Source organism: Lepidochelys kempii, chromosome 2, assembly GCF_965140265.1.
Source record: "Lepidochelys kempii isolate rLepKem1 chromosome 2, rLepKem1.hap2, whole genome shotgun sequence".
NCBI classification, from domain to species: Eukaryota; Metazoa; Chordata; order Testudines; family Cheloniidae; genus Lepidochelys; species Lepidochelys kempii.
The window spans coordinates 267220120-267233479 of record NC_133257.1 but is presented as its reverse complement, the minus strand read 5'-3'; the positions used below and the strand labels follow the sequence as shown (position 1 = coordinate 267233479).

The 13360-nt window shown below is 47.3% G+C and overlaps 2 protein-coding genes across 9 annotated transcripts in view; one reads left to right on the top strand and one right to left on the bottom strand.

Annotated features, from left to right (window-relative positions):
- DHX30 (DExH-box helicase 30) overlaps positions 1–5744 on the bottom strand; it is a 42848-nt gene extending 37104 nt beyond the window's left edge. Inside the window, exons 1-2 of one of the 5 annotated variants that reach the window (XM_073334945.1) lie at positions 5682–5744; positions 626–680 (exon numbers count right to left, since the gene is read on the bottom strand). In XM_073334945.1, coding sequence (XP_073191046.1) covers positions 626–653 — 28 coding nt within the window. In that variant the 5' untranslated portion in view covers positions 654–680; positions 5682–5744. Of the gene's footprint in view, positions 1–625; positions 681–4306; positions 4925–5429; positions 5503–5588 lie in introns of those variants that run through there. The other 4 variants (XM_073334946.1, XM_073334943.1, XM_073334942.1 and 1 more) reach the window with 4 other exon arrangements.
- Positions 5745–5847: 103 nt separating this feature from the next.
- LOC140907905 (KAT8 regulatory NSL complex subunit 1-like) overlaps positions 5848–13360 on the top strand; it is a 147126-nt gene continuing 139613 nt past the window's right edge. For 3 of the 4 annotated variants that reach the window (XM_073334933.1, XM_073334934.1, XM_073334928.1), the window contains exons 1-2: positions 5848–5926; positions 9018–9156. Coding sequence is in view for 1 of the 4 variants with exons in the window: in XM_073334928.1 (XP_073191029.1) it covers positions 9129–9156 (28 nt within the window). In the remaining 3 variants the exon portion in view is untranslated. The remainder of the gene's footprint in view (positions 5927–9017; positions 9157–13360) is intronic. The other variant, XM_073334939.1, reaches the window with a different exon arrangement.

Here is a 13360-nt window from a genome sequence, read left to right as displayed (position 1 = left end):
AAACATTTACACTTTTACGAGTGGGGACAAATTCTACCCTTGAATGTGAGGCTATCCTTGCAGTTAAAAAGGAAGGAATTTTCCTCCAGGGCAGATTGGAAGAGGCCCTGGAGGTTTTTCGCCTTCCTCTGTAGCATGGGGCACAGGTCACTTGCTGGAGGATTCTCTGCACCTTGAAGTCTTTAAACCATGCTTTGAGGACTTCAATGGCTCAGATGTAGGTGGGAGGTTTATCGCAGGACTGGGTGGGTGAGATTCTGTGGCCTGCATTGTGCAGGAGGTCAGACTAGATGATGATAATGGTCCCTTCTGACCTTAATATCTATGAATCTATAAAAAGAGTGACACATAACAACTGTCAATGTGGCCACTAATTTTCTCACACATCCTTCCTTTTCAGCACATTTAAACATGTATTGGTGGCACAAACACTTAAATGAATGAGATATCAAGTCACATTGCCAGGCAGTATGGCACACCTGTCATATCATCCAGTATAGAAAAGGATGGAAAAATTATTTATGAACGGGATGTCTTTGTCCAGAGATCTAGTGCTATAGCTGATCAGTCAAGAAAAAATAATGGTGAGAGATGAGAGAGTTCCCCAAACCAACCAAGTCCTTACCTTTTCTACATGAATTCAGCGAGAACATCTCTGTCAAAGTGAAAAGATCTGATTCCTAGGAAAGCAAGAGGGTGAAGAGGCAGGAAGTTAGAATTTATATTCCTCTCTGAAATGTCTAAGCCTCCACTAGCTTTTCTGATATTAACTATCTTTTAGGTGAGGAATACAGCTGAATTCTGATCAGATTCCAGTTTGAATGACTGCATTCTGCTTGGCTATAGTATCTATTATTTGAGGTCTTAAATTGCTGAATAAAGTTGTTGCACTCTGTTAAATAGCTGCTATGTTATATCTAGAGGTGGGGGAAGTGATCCCTCTAAATATCAGTTCAAGTTTGTAAAGACTTTGGAAATTTGCAGGATGAAAGGTGCTACTGATTTCTAGGCATTCACAATCTAGCCATAGCAAGTCCCACTGAGATGAAATACAACATACTGATAGGCTGCTCTTGAGATTTCTCCCATGCCCTCAACACACATTTTTTTTCTTAAGACTGACATATATCGGTTAATGTATTTTCCCAGTTATAAAGCACACTGAAAAGTCCTGCATTTGTTTGATGTTTCAGTTGTTTTTTGCCCAACTCAAGTTAAGAAGTTAAGCTAGCAATTTATTTTAAAATGCACTGTCCTCAATGTGGGACTAATGACATCTGATAGGGGAAAGAGAAACGCAAGGGCAACAAAACATAATTTTGGAAATAATCTATTACTCATACCCACTAGTTCGGTTTTAGAGCATTCTTGGAATTAGAGTAACAAAGATTTCATAACAGATTTGAAGCAGATTTGTGGGTGTTCCCATTCAGATGATACTATTATTACTAGGCTTTCAAAGGGCTCCCACTGAAATCAATAGCAAAAATCCTATTGATTCCAGTGGTGCAAGAACAGCCTAAGTGCAAGAACACTTTTCTATTCTGAAACGTGACTGTGTGAAAATGGCACCTTTCTTATACTCAACAGATCTGCTCCCTTTGTGCATGCAGAGCCAAACCTACTGATTTTGGTGATAAGAAGTTGACACTTTGCTATAGTAATTAACCATTTTTTGTAGTGAAGAAGCCAAATAACTTTGTATTTTTAATTGTCTATTTCAAAAATAGTGAAATAGACAAACATGATCCCTCAAGAGGATTGCCTGCATGGATCCATACTGTAGGTGACTGATGAGTATACAGTGGGCATGAACGTGGTATTTTCAATAGCTGTACTTGTTGAGGTTGGACTCCCTCCTAGCCCAATGATACATAACGGCAGATTGCTTGGATGGATCCACACTGTCATCCTCAAAGAACAACAGTAACAATTGCTATAGAAAAATATTTACATATTTCTTTCAGCATTGCCTGCATGAAAACCCACTGTAGGTGATTAACAAGCAGTCCCCAGACCCAAAGAGATAAAGCTGGAGAATCTTGCTCAACTAAGGATTCCAGGATGCTCCAAATTGGATGATCCAACCTACAAGCGAAGTCCTGGTAGTAATTCAGCATGAATATCATAACATCATTCATGGATGGAACTCTAGGTAGCAGTTTAGTATACCTCTCTGGGGATGAACATTCCTGAGACTTGGAGTAATGGTCATCGTAGACTTGGTACAAAATGCCTTCATGTCTGCTGATATTGGTATCTCTATTAATTCATGGCAAGTGTGGATGTTGAGTCTAATCTACTTTGACAATCTATGAGTGGGAATGGACTGACCTCTCATTTTATCCCAATATGATACAAAATAGCCAGCCCTTGAAAACTTTAAAGTTATTGGGGAGTGACCGCTAATGGTGTCACAGAAGCATATGGCTTTGATGAGGACATCTTGGAACAGGCATATCCGTGGCATCTTCCTTCCTTCCATTCCTTTAAATATGACAAAGATTGAGACATCAGTTACTTGCATGTAGACTAAATCTTCAGTGAAAGATCTTGCACGATGACGTCTCATGTAAGTAATGTAAGAAATTGAACCTACGTAGCCCAATAGGGCTAATGTGCCTTTGGTGTATAGAATAGGTGAGATTCATTCCAGGAGGACCATGAATTCAGAGAGAACCAGAGAGGCCTCATCTTAACTAGGACGGTCAGAAGAATTCTGAAATCAGGAGATCCAAGAGTGGATCTATGACCTCATCAATGATGACAGTAAGGTTGACTCTGATAGTTCCTGGCTCTGAAGACCAAGTCCACCAGGACAGTGCACAGAGGAAACATGGAAAGGAGAAAGAGGGGATGCGTCACTATTCAGCACCAAGGAAGGAGATATCAGAGCCAGCGAACACAGAGATCTAAAGAGATTCAGCAACAGATTAGCTCAGTTCACGAACACCACCAATGTCAAGTTATTATTATTTGTATTACAGTAGCACTTAGAGATCCCCAAATGAGATGCCTGCACCCCCCCATTATCCCAGACACTGGTCAAACGCATAGTAATAGATTGTAAGCCCTTTGGGGCAGGGACTGTCTAAACAGATAAGAAAGATTAAGGGTGGGAGGCGAACAAGGACACAGACGGAGAGGTTAAGTGATTTTCTCAAGTTTACATAGTGTGTCAGAGCCAGAGCTCATAGTCCAGTGTTCCCTCCATTGGGCTAAGTTTCCTCTGAATGACATAGAAAGCTTTGGGAGCAGTCACAGCCTGGATCTAACCACCCAGCAGCTGGGTATCCAAGAGCAGCACAGAGGCAACAGCCTGGATAGACGTACTCAGCATTGAGGCACCTGGAACCAATATTCATCAGCTAGATTCAGCACCAGAACTGGAGGGTCCAATGCCAAGATCCCTAACACAGAGGATCTCGAACCAGAAACCATCAATGATACCACAGCACCCAAAACCAAGATGGAAGATCCCAAGACACTCAATGTTGCCACCAGACATTGCTGAAGACACTGACACCAAGGAAGACCCGCAATTATGGTGGCCTCATGGCTTCTTTTCATCTTTGCTGCTGAAGGAAAAGAATGATAATGAGAGATGGAGTGTTTCAAAGACTCAAGAAGTTTGCTGTTAAGACTTGATGCTGAGCTAGAGGTGGGAGTTTATCTCTCTTTTTGACATGACACTGGGTTTAGGGAGAATGGAACCATGAAGCTATGGGACTTCTAACAGGCAGTTCAATGGGACATTTAGAATCAACAACATAAGATGACCAAGCCAAGTTTCTGGGTGCTGAAGCATTTCCAGGCCCAGCATTAGAACCTGACTAAGCAGAATGAGACATGCTCACACTGAAGAAGAACAGGAACCAAATATGTTAGCTGATGACAGACTTAATACAATTACAGCAGGGACACAGATAGAATCCAGGAAACTTGACTTTAGTAATTTTTAGATAGGCCCTCAACAACATGAGAGCAGCCCAGAAACATAATGCTCAACAGAGCATTAGGATTTTTGGCCATCTCCAGTAACTATTCCTAGCTATAAATAAATCTATATTTATATATATAGAAAAAGCTGTTTCCCCAAAACAGGCCACACAAGGAAGCAACCTACACCACAGAGCTCTTGCTCACTGCCTATAGCAGTCAGAAAAAACTAAGCCACATTCACATCCCTTTGTATATCGTTGAGTGTAGGGGAGGTCAAAAGGACACTGGCAGGAGGTTCATGCAGCCCCCCCCCCCCCGCCTCTCCAACATTGCTATTCCAAAATTCCCAAGGCTTGCTCCTCACCTAAAACAGGGATCCATGCAGGCAATGCTCGAAGAACTGTTTTTAATTTCTACCACAGAGGCTGATGGATCACTGGTTCTTTGGAGAAGATTTCTGTTCTCCATCACTGCCTTCTTGGGATTTCTGCTGCTAAGTTTAGTGAGGCTGTGGAGGGTCACTGATGCTGGTAGGCAGCTTGGGATAGCATTGGCAGAAGGAGTTCCAAAGGTCCCTGGCACCTGCTGCACACCCAGCCCAGTCCCACTGCAAAATCCAGGTCTGTGGGCCCAATGGGGAGCCCAGAGACATAGCACCAGGCAGATGGGCTGCATGTGGAGTCAAGGAACTGGGCTCTACAGCAGGGCTGAGGACCAGTGGGGTTGCAGGAAAAAGGAATCAGCTGGCAGCTTTGTTTGCCAGTTTTGCTTCCAATTCCAGATACCCATCTTGGAACCTTCTCACCTCATCCATTCCCCACAACATTATTCCCCCTGCAGCTGTTAGCACTAAGAAGGAGACACCAGGCTTGAGAAACTTCCCCAGCTCTATCAAACCAGGGCTCTCCTCTGGAGATTCCCAGAAGTGAACAGCTGCCTCTGGAACTCAGCTGTTAAAATCCACATCTCTGAAAGCTTCCCAATCTCACACAGGCTCCCCTTCCCCCCCCCCCCAATCCCACTCCAGCTCCCCTTGCCCCCCGGAAACAGACGCTCAGGCACCCTCACATCACCCCGGCTCCCCTTATCCCCCCCATATGGAGGCTCAGACACACACCCCCTTGCTCCCCTTCCCCCACTATACGGAGGCTCAGACGCACTCCCCCCCATATCACCGCGGCTCCCCTTGCCCCCCCATACAGAGGCTCAGACACCCCCCACGTCACCCCAGCTCCCCTTGCCCCCCCCATACGGAGGCTCAGACACCCCCACACCTCACACTGGCTCCCCTTACCCCATCTCCCCTTGCCCCCCCATCCCGAGGCTCAGACACCTTCCCCCCCCCGGCTCCCCTTGCCCCCCATCCCCATGCGCAGACACCCCAACGCCTCCCACCGACTCCCCTTGCCCCCCCATCCCCACGCGCAGACACCCCAACGCCTCCCACCGACTCCCCTTGCCCCCCCCCATCCCCACAACACACACACCTCGCCCCCGCCTGCAGGCTCAGCGCCTCCCCGCCGCACACGGGGCCGCCCCATCCCCGCCGCGCCCAGAGGCGCCGAGCCTCCCCTTCGGCACAACGCACCGCCCCCCCCCCCGCACCGGCTCCCCGGCGCGGAGCCCCTCCTGCCCGCGCCGCGCACACGCGCAGATGCCGCCAGCCGCCCGCGACGCACACGGCGGCTCGGAGCCTCCCACGGATGGAGAGATGCAGGTCCCAGGTCCCCGACACCGACCTCCTCACAACTCTCTAGCGCCGGTCCGCGACAGCCGAAACTACAACTCCCAAGAGCCTCTGCAATCCGCTTCCGGTGTGCGCACCGGAAATGAAACCTGCCACCTTGGCCGCTACGACCCAGGAGCGGCGGGTGGGAGCTATCCCCATGGCAACAGTTCGGGCCAATGGGAGAGAAGTAGGGCAGGGCTAGAGGCCGGGTTGGCAGTGGACGGTGGCCGTACCAGGAGGTTCGTCGGCGCTCAGGTAAGCGAGGCGGAGAGGTGCGAGGTTCTGGCCCTGCTGTCGGGCGCGCTAAGTCCCGTACCCTGCCTCAGACTGTTCCTTCGCCTCACGCCCAGTCCTGCGTCACTCCCAACCGGCCGCCCCGCCGCCGGCTTCGCCTCAGGGCCCCCGCCGCCGTCCCCCCGTCTCCCGCCCCCGGCCTCGCCTCAGGTCCCCCACCGCCGCCCCCCCGTCTCCCGCCCCCGGCCTCGCCTCAGGTCCCCCGCCGCCGCCCCCGGCCTCGCCTCAGGTCCCCCGCCGCCGCCCCCCCGTCCCCCGCCTCGCCTCAGGTCCCCCGCCGCCGGCCTCGCCTCAGGTCCCCCCGCCGCCGCCCCCCCGCCCCCCGGCCTCGCCTCAGGTCCCCCCGCCGCCGCCCCCCCGCCCCCCGGCCTCGCCTCAGGTCCCCCCGCCGCCGCCCCCCCGTCCGCCGGCCTCGCCTCAGGTCCCCCCGCCGCCGCCGCCCCGTCCCCCCGCCGCCGCGCCCCCGGCCTCGCCTCAGGTCCCCCCGCCGCCGCCCCCCCGTCCCCCGGCCTCGCCTCAGGTCCCCCCGCCGCCGCCCCCCCGTCCCCCGTCCCCCGGCCTCGCCTCAGGTCCCCCCGCCGCCGCCGCCCCGTCCCCCCGCCGCCGCGCCCCCGGCCTCGCCTCAGGTCCCCCCGCCGCCGCCCCCCCGGCCTCGCCTCAGGTCCCCCCGCCGCCGCCCCCCCGTCCCCCGGCCTCGCCTCAGGTCCCCCCGCCGCCGCCCCCCCGTCCCCCGGCCTCGCCTCAGGTCCCCCCGCCGCCGCCGCCCCCGGCCTCGCCTCAGGTCCCCCCGCCGCCGCCGCCCCTGGCCTCGCCTCAGGTCCCCCCGCCGCCGCCGCCCCTGGCCTCGCCTCAGGTCCCCCCGCCGCCGCCCCCCCGTCCCCCGTCCCCCGGCCTCGCCTCAGGTCCCCCCGCCGCCGCCGCCCCGTCCCCCCGCCGCCGCGCCCCCGGCCTCGCCTCAGGTCCCCCCGCCGCCGCGCCCCCGGCCTCGCCTCAGGTCCCCCCGCCGCCGCGCCCCCGTCTTCTCCGCGGACGCCCCGCTTCCCGCCACCGCGCTGGCCTTGGCCTTTCTCCTCTTCACTTTCCCATCCTTAGTTCAGCTCTTCCCTGTGTGAGCTGCTGGGGCCTGGGGGGAGGTGGGAGTGAAGGGGGTATGGCAGCGTCTCACACGCATAGGCCACCACCACATATCCGTGGGGCAGCTTTTGGTCTCGCTCTTCAGCAGCCTTTTACAGGGAGGGGATTGAATTTGTCTCCTGCCCTTGGGAAGTTTGTGCACGAATCTGTCTCTCCTTTCCTTTTCATTGCACGAGAGGTAGCTGCTATTTGATTTTTTTATTTTTTTGAGTGAGTTCAGTGCCAGTGAAATACACTGTCTTGACAGTGCTGGAGACTGGGCTCCTGGGGCCGTAAGAGGCACAAAAGGAGCTTCCTCCTGTTTGCCTTCCAGCAAAGAGCCTCAGCTAAGATGAATGGGAATTGCCTAAACAGGGGGTCTGACTGGGAGTTGTTTAGATCCTAAGGAGCTCCATCAGTGAAGTCCTGACACTAAGCTGTAGGCATTGAAGATAATTCAGAATGAAATGCATAGGTGTAAGTGACTTATGGCTTTTATTTTATTTTCTTAGAGCAGAGATTAGTTCTAGAAAACAAGACTTGGATTTTGTGGGAGGAAGTGAAACACAGCAAGACTTCGTGTGTGTGTGTGTAGTTCTCACTTTAAACACTGGAGATCAATAGTTCTATTTTTTTTCAATAATGAAATGGCTGGCCACGTTAAGCAGTATATTTAGGTTAGTTATATAGTGCTGTACATGGGCCTGGTGTCTTAGAAAATAAAGTCCATACAGCAGGAGGCAATGATATAACAGGAAAGTGTTGGCAGTAGAGAGAGGCAAGGGTGAAATCGATATGCTCATGTGACACCTATGGTCACATATGTGATAAGCTCTTTTAATCTGAAGTTCACATCTGTCTTGGGTTATGGTCATTATGAAAGGCATAGTACAATTTCATATTCTGTGAAAGCACCAAATGTCCCCATACCAGTCTCAGAAATTTTATGTTTTATACTACTGTATTGTTCAATTTATGTAGAACAGATATATTAAGATTTAAGCTTAGTATTGCCCCTGGCAAGTAGGTCATTATTTAACCTTCTGTCTTTGTATGTAACAAACTGCAAAGCTGATCTCAGACAATCTCTTGTCAATGTTTAACACTGGATGCATTCTTATGAAGTACCTATCAAATAAGTGCTCTGCACACCTCAGAAGCTAGGCCCATTATGACTACCAACCTGCTACTCCTGTGAGCAGAGGCAGTCCTTAGGCAACTAAGTTTCTGCTTTTGGGCATACCCACTGCTGTCTCTCTCTTGGTGTCCTGATGCCTATCTCACACCTAAGTCCTGGTGGGATCCTCAAACCAGGGGAAGATAGGTGTTTCCCCCCATCTATCTTGCCTGTGGGGCATGTTCAAATGGGCATACTCAGAGGCTGCTTAACTCCACACAAAACAGCTGGTATAGGAGGAGCAGGGCTGCTCCCTCATAATTTTCAGCTGAGGCATTAGGGTGCTCACATGGGAAGTGGCAGATCCTGGTTAAATTCCCTTCTCTGCATGATGAGAAGGGATCAGAACAGGGGTTCTCCATCTCAGGTGATCTTTAACTATTGGACTATAGGATATTCTGATGTGGGTCTCTAATAATTTAATTAAAGTGGAATAGATTTAACAAATATTGGGTGAGAGTGAGGATCACACAATAATCTGGTGGTTAGGACACTCATGGGAAACTTCTGTTCAAATTCCTTCTCATCAGGCAGAGGGGCTAATTGAACTGGGGTCTTCTACATCCTGGATGAGTAGCCTAACTACTAGACTAAAGGTTATTAGGGAGAGCTCCTTCTTTCTATCCATACGTATGTATACTTTTTTAAAAAAGTAATTGGTTTCTCCATTACATTTGTAAAATTCCTTTTTTGTCCACATAATTAAAACTGCATCAGAAAACAAATGCTTGTTTTCTTATTTTTTTAATTTTTCCCTTCCAGGTTAAATGCTAAACTTGAAAAACGTATTCCAGTTCCAAACTTTTTGCTGTGGCTTACAGTGCAGAGCTTTGCTTCTCCCAGTCAGACAGAAAATGAGTGGAACAAAATGCAATGGGACATGCAAGGGAGTCACCTGAAGGTAAGAAATGTCTGACTACTGGCATCTGGCTGACTACTGGCTAAGCAGCAATTCTGCTGAAAAGAACCTGGGGATTACAGTGGATGAGAAGCTGGATATGAGTCAGCACTGTGTCCTTGTTGCCAAGAAGGCCAACGGCATATTGGGCTGTATTAGTAGGAACATTGCCAGCAGATCGAGGGAAGTGATTATTCCCCTTTAGTTGGCACTGGTGAGGCCACACCTGGAGTATTGTGTCCAGTTTTAGTCCCCCCTCTTCAGAAGGGATGTGGACAAATTGGAGAGAGTCCAGTGGAGGGCAACGTAAAGGATTAGGGGGCTGGGGCACATGCCTTACGAGGAGAGGCTGAGGGAACTGGGGTTATTTAGTCTGCGGAAGAGAAGAGTGAGGGGGGATTTGATAGCAGCCTTCAACTACCTGAAGGGGGGTTTCAAAGAGGATGGAGCTAGGCTGTTCTCAGTGGTGGCAGATGACAGAACAAGAAACAATGGTCTCAAGTTGCAGTGGGGGAGGTCTAGGTTGGATATTAGGAAACACCATTTCACTAGGAGGGTGGTGAAGCACTGGAATGGGTTACTCTAGAGAGGTGGTAGAATCTCCATCCTTAGAGGTTTTTAAGGCCCGGCGTGACAAAGCCCTGGCTGGGATGATTTAGTGGGTGTTGGTCCTGCTTTGAGCAGGGGATTGGACTAGATGACCTCCTGAGGTTTCTTCAAACCCTAATATTCTATGATTCTTATCTCCCATAACTTTCATCCAACTTCACTCACAACCGTGGTAAAATCAGGCAATTCTGACTTTAGAATGCATCCAGAATGAACAGAGATGGCAGGAGTACAATGTATGGGGTGGGAAGAAAGACTTTGTGGCTTTTTGGTATTGCACTTTCATTTGTTCCTCTATCTGATTAGTAGGGAGCTTCAAATATAGCCCACTTTACACTTATTCCAGCTCTTGAATAATTATGAGAAAAATGATTGAACCAGGTTTGGTTAGGTCTGGAGACTGGGGGACGGCAGCCAAAAATATTGAATTAGGCAACATTTATCCCTCTGAGACCTCTACAGATGGGCTGTATATGAAGGAATAATGTTAATGAAGAGTGAGCACCTATCCTTTGGGTTTGATGTCTGAATGCTCAGGATTTTGAGGGTAAAATAGACTGTTTGAAGTAAACTTAAGAAAAGTTACTGGTTTGGAGTGGTGTAGGAAGGGGAGTTTTACTGCTTATTAACAAAGAGGGTATAATAGGGAAGGTGCCATTATTTTAAACATTAGGCATGTTCAGTGACCAGTGCTTCTCTGTTTCCTTGAAACATGCTGGCTACAGAGTACAATATTTGCCCAAGCTTCCTTTAAAATATCTTGCAGGCTTTCAATATTCCGTTTCCAAGCATTGTTAATTTCTAAGGAGTAATTCAGAGGTACCAAAGTATGACCTGAAGTCTAAATGCAGCTCACTGCTTCTTTTTCCTTGTAACTGCAAAATGAGCACAAAGCGGATCATCTTTTTGATTATTTTTTTTTTAACTGGTGCTAACGATCACCAACAATCAACTTCTATTCCCAAAATTTCAGTACTGGGCTCGAGTAAGAAACACTTATGTCTATGTATCTTCAACACACTTACCTAAGGAAAAAAACAACAACCCCCAAAGTCATAAACATGAAACTGAATCTATCCATAATGAATCAAGTTCCAAACACAACATAAGTAGTGAAAATAAATTAGATTTGTCTAAAAAAATCTTCAATTTTAGGTCTTCAGTGGCTATAGGCAGTGAAGTGTGTTTTGGGTGTGGGGGTGTGTGTGCGGGGGGAAGAATGGTAGAACACTGCTTATATCTCACTTTCCTTGCCCTTTTTGGTGGCTTCTCCTCTTTCACCTCCAATCATTAAGGCTAAGATTTTGTCATTTTTAGTAAAAAATCATGGACAGGTCACGGACAACAAACAAAAATTCACGGAGCCCATGACCTGTGACTTTTACTGAAATTAACTGTACAAGTCTCCTGGCAGAAATGCACAGCCACAGGGTAGGAGTACATGGCCATGGGGTGGGGGCACACGGCCCTAGAGGCGGCCCCCACCACAAGCCACAGGGCTATGTGCAGAGCATATCCCTGGCTCCAGCCCTTGCTTCAGCTGAAGCTGAAGAAGTCACAGAGGTCCAGTAAAGTCACAGAATCCGTGACTGCCGTGACCTCCGTGACTAAATCGTAGCCTTACCGATCATCATTAGGCTTCAGATTTTTCAACCATTGAGACAAATGAGAGCAATTGATGCTATTAGGCCCTGACCCTGCAAACTGCTTTAGGTGCAGCATCGGAGTCTTCACATGTAGAACAATTTATATAATTAGGGTTTCAACACTATTATGTCAGGCTGTCTTTCAGCAGACTGCCATGTGGTCCTATATCTGGTCATTCAGGTGACTTTCTTTATAATTCTAGACTAGATATTTAAACTTAACAATGAAATAATTTCAATAGAAACTCTTACAGCCACTAGAGATGTCCTGGATGGAGTGGCAACTGAGGTCACACAGTTAAAATAAAATTTGTTATGCTGGCACAGTTTCTCCACCATAATCCAGGTTCCTCCAGAGTTTCCATTCTAACAGGAAGAAAAGGAGTACTTGTGGCACCTTAGAGACTAACCACAAGTACTCCTTTTCTTTTTGCGAATACAGACTAACACGGCTGTTACTCTGAAACCTGTCATTCTAACAGGGTTAATAAAGTTCTCTCTAAACTGTATATTTTGAGTTTGAGGATTAATTTGAAAATCTTATTGTAGTTTTTGAGGTGCTTGAATTAACAATAGCTGAGCCCCTAAATAATAGTGACCATAAAGTAGTGAAATTTACATGTCACTGACTAGGGAGAAGAAAGATAAGTTTAAAAAGGGAGACTTCAATAAAATAAGGAATCTAGCCAAAAAGGCCATGGAGTCAAAAGTAAAGAAAACAAATGCCTTAGATTTGGCACGGATGTTTGCTATATAAGGAAACAATACTCTGAGAAAACATGCATGCCTCTGAACAAAAAGGAAGCAAAAAAGCAAGAAGTAAACCAGTATGGGTAAATTACAATGTTCAAGAGGTTATTCAAACTCAGCCAAAATCTTTCAGAATTTGGAAATCTAATTGTAGTGAAACTAATAAAAAGGAGCATAAATTAGCAGGCAATGCTGAAGACAGAAATTAGGAAGTCTAAGGTGAAATTTGAAGAGCAAATAGCTAAGGTATAAAAACAAGAAATTTTTTAAAATTGATCACCAGAAAGCCTGGAAAAAAATTGAGTGTGCGGGATCACCAGGAATTAAAGGGAGCAAATAATGAAGATAAACAAATTTCACAGAAATCATTTATTTAGCTTCTCAGCATCATTCTTGATGGCAGAGAAGATGAAGGAGATACCGAAAGAGAGTAGATAATATAGATGAGGTATTATCAAAGATTGCTGCCAGAAGAGTTGATGCTGGAACAAATTGTTAAATTAAAAGCTGTAAAAATCACCAGGCACAGTTCGCACATCCAAGTGTTCTGAAGGAACTTAGTTACTGAGTTGCTAACAAAAAACACTAAAAACGGCTACTGTACTGGATAATTATGGCAGGTAATGTTTAACTTATCTTTAAAGCATCGAAGTTACTAAGTATAAACTTGGAACTCCACTATTTCTAGTCTCATGTTTTAGAGAGAACTTCACTTTAAGCAACAAAACATGACAAGATGTGTATTGTGCTAGGGTGTTACTGTACGTTTCCTGATTTAAGCAGAATGCTGCAGCCTTCCAAGAAATAGCAATATATCAGTTGTATTTTCATTATAAAATAGCCTTATGCCAACACTATTAGTGATTAAAAAAAAAAAAAAAGAATCACTCTAAGTGTTTTTTTCTGATTATTGTATCAAGAAGACTAGTTCCCAATTAAAAATGATTTAAGATTTTACATTAATTTTGTACTTAACTTTGCCTAGAAGCAAATATGCTTCTCTTAAGGTTTCTCTGGAAAACAAAGCTTTTGACCTTCTTAAATCTCTCTCCTTCTGCCCCTTTTTCTTTTTATAAACAAGCACGACAAATATCATCCCAGAGAGGAAACTTTTCAGAATTATAAATGCCTGAAAATAGAAGCTAGTAATGGAAGTCTTTCCTCAGCTTTGCTAGAAAATACAGTAAAAACGAATATTGAAA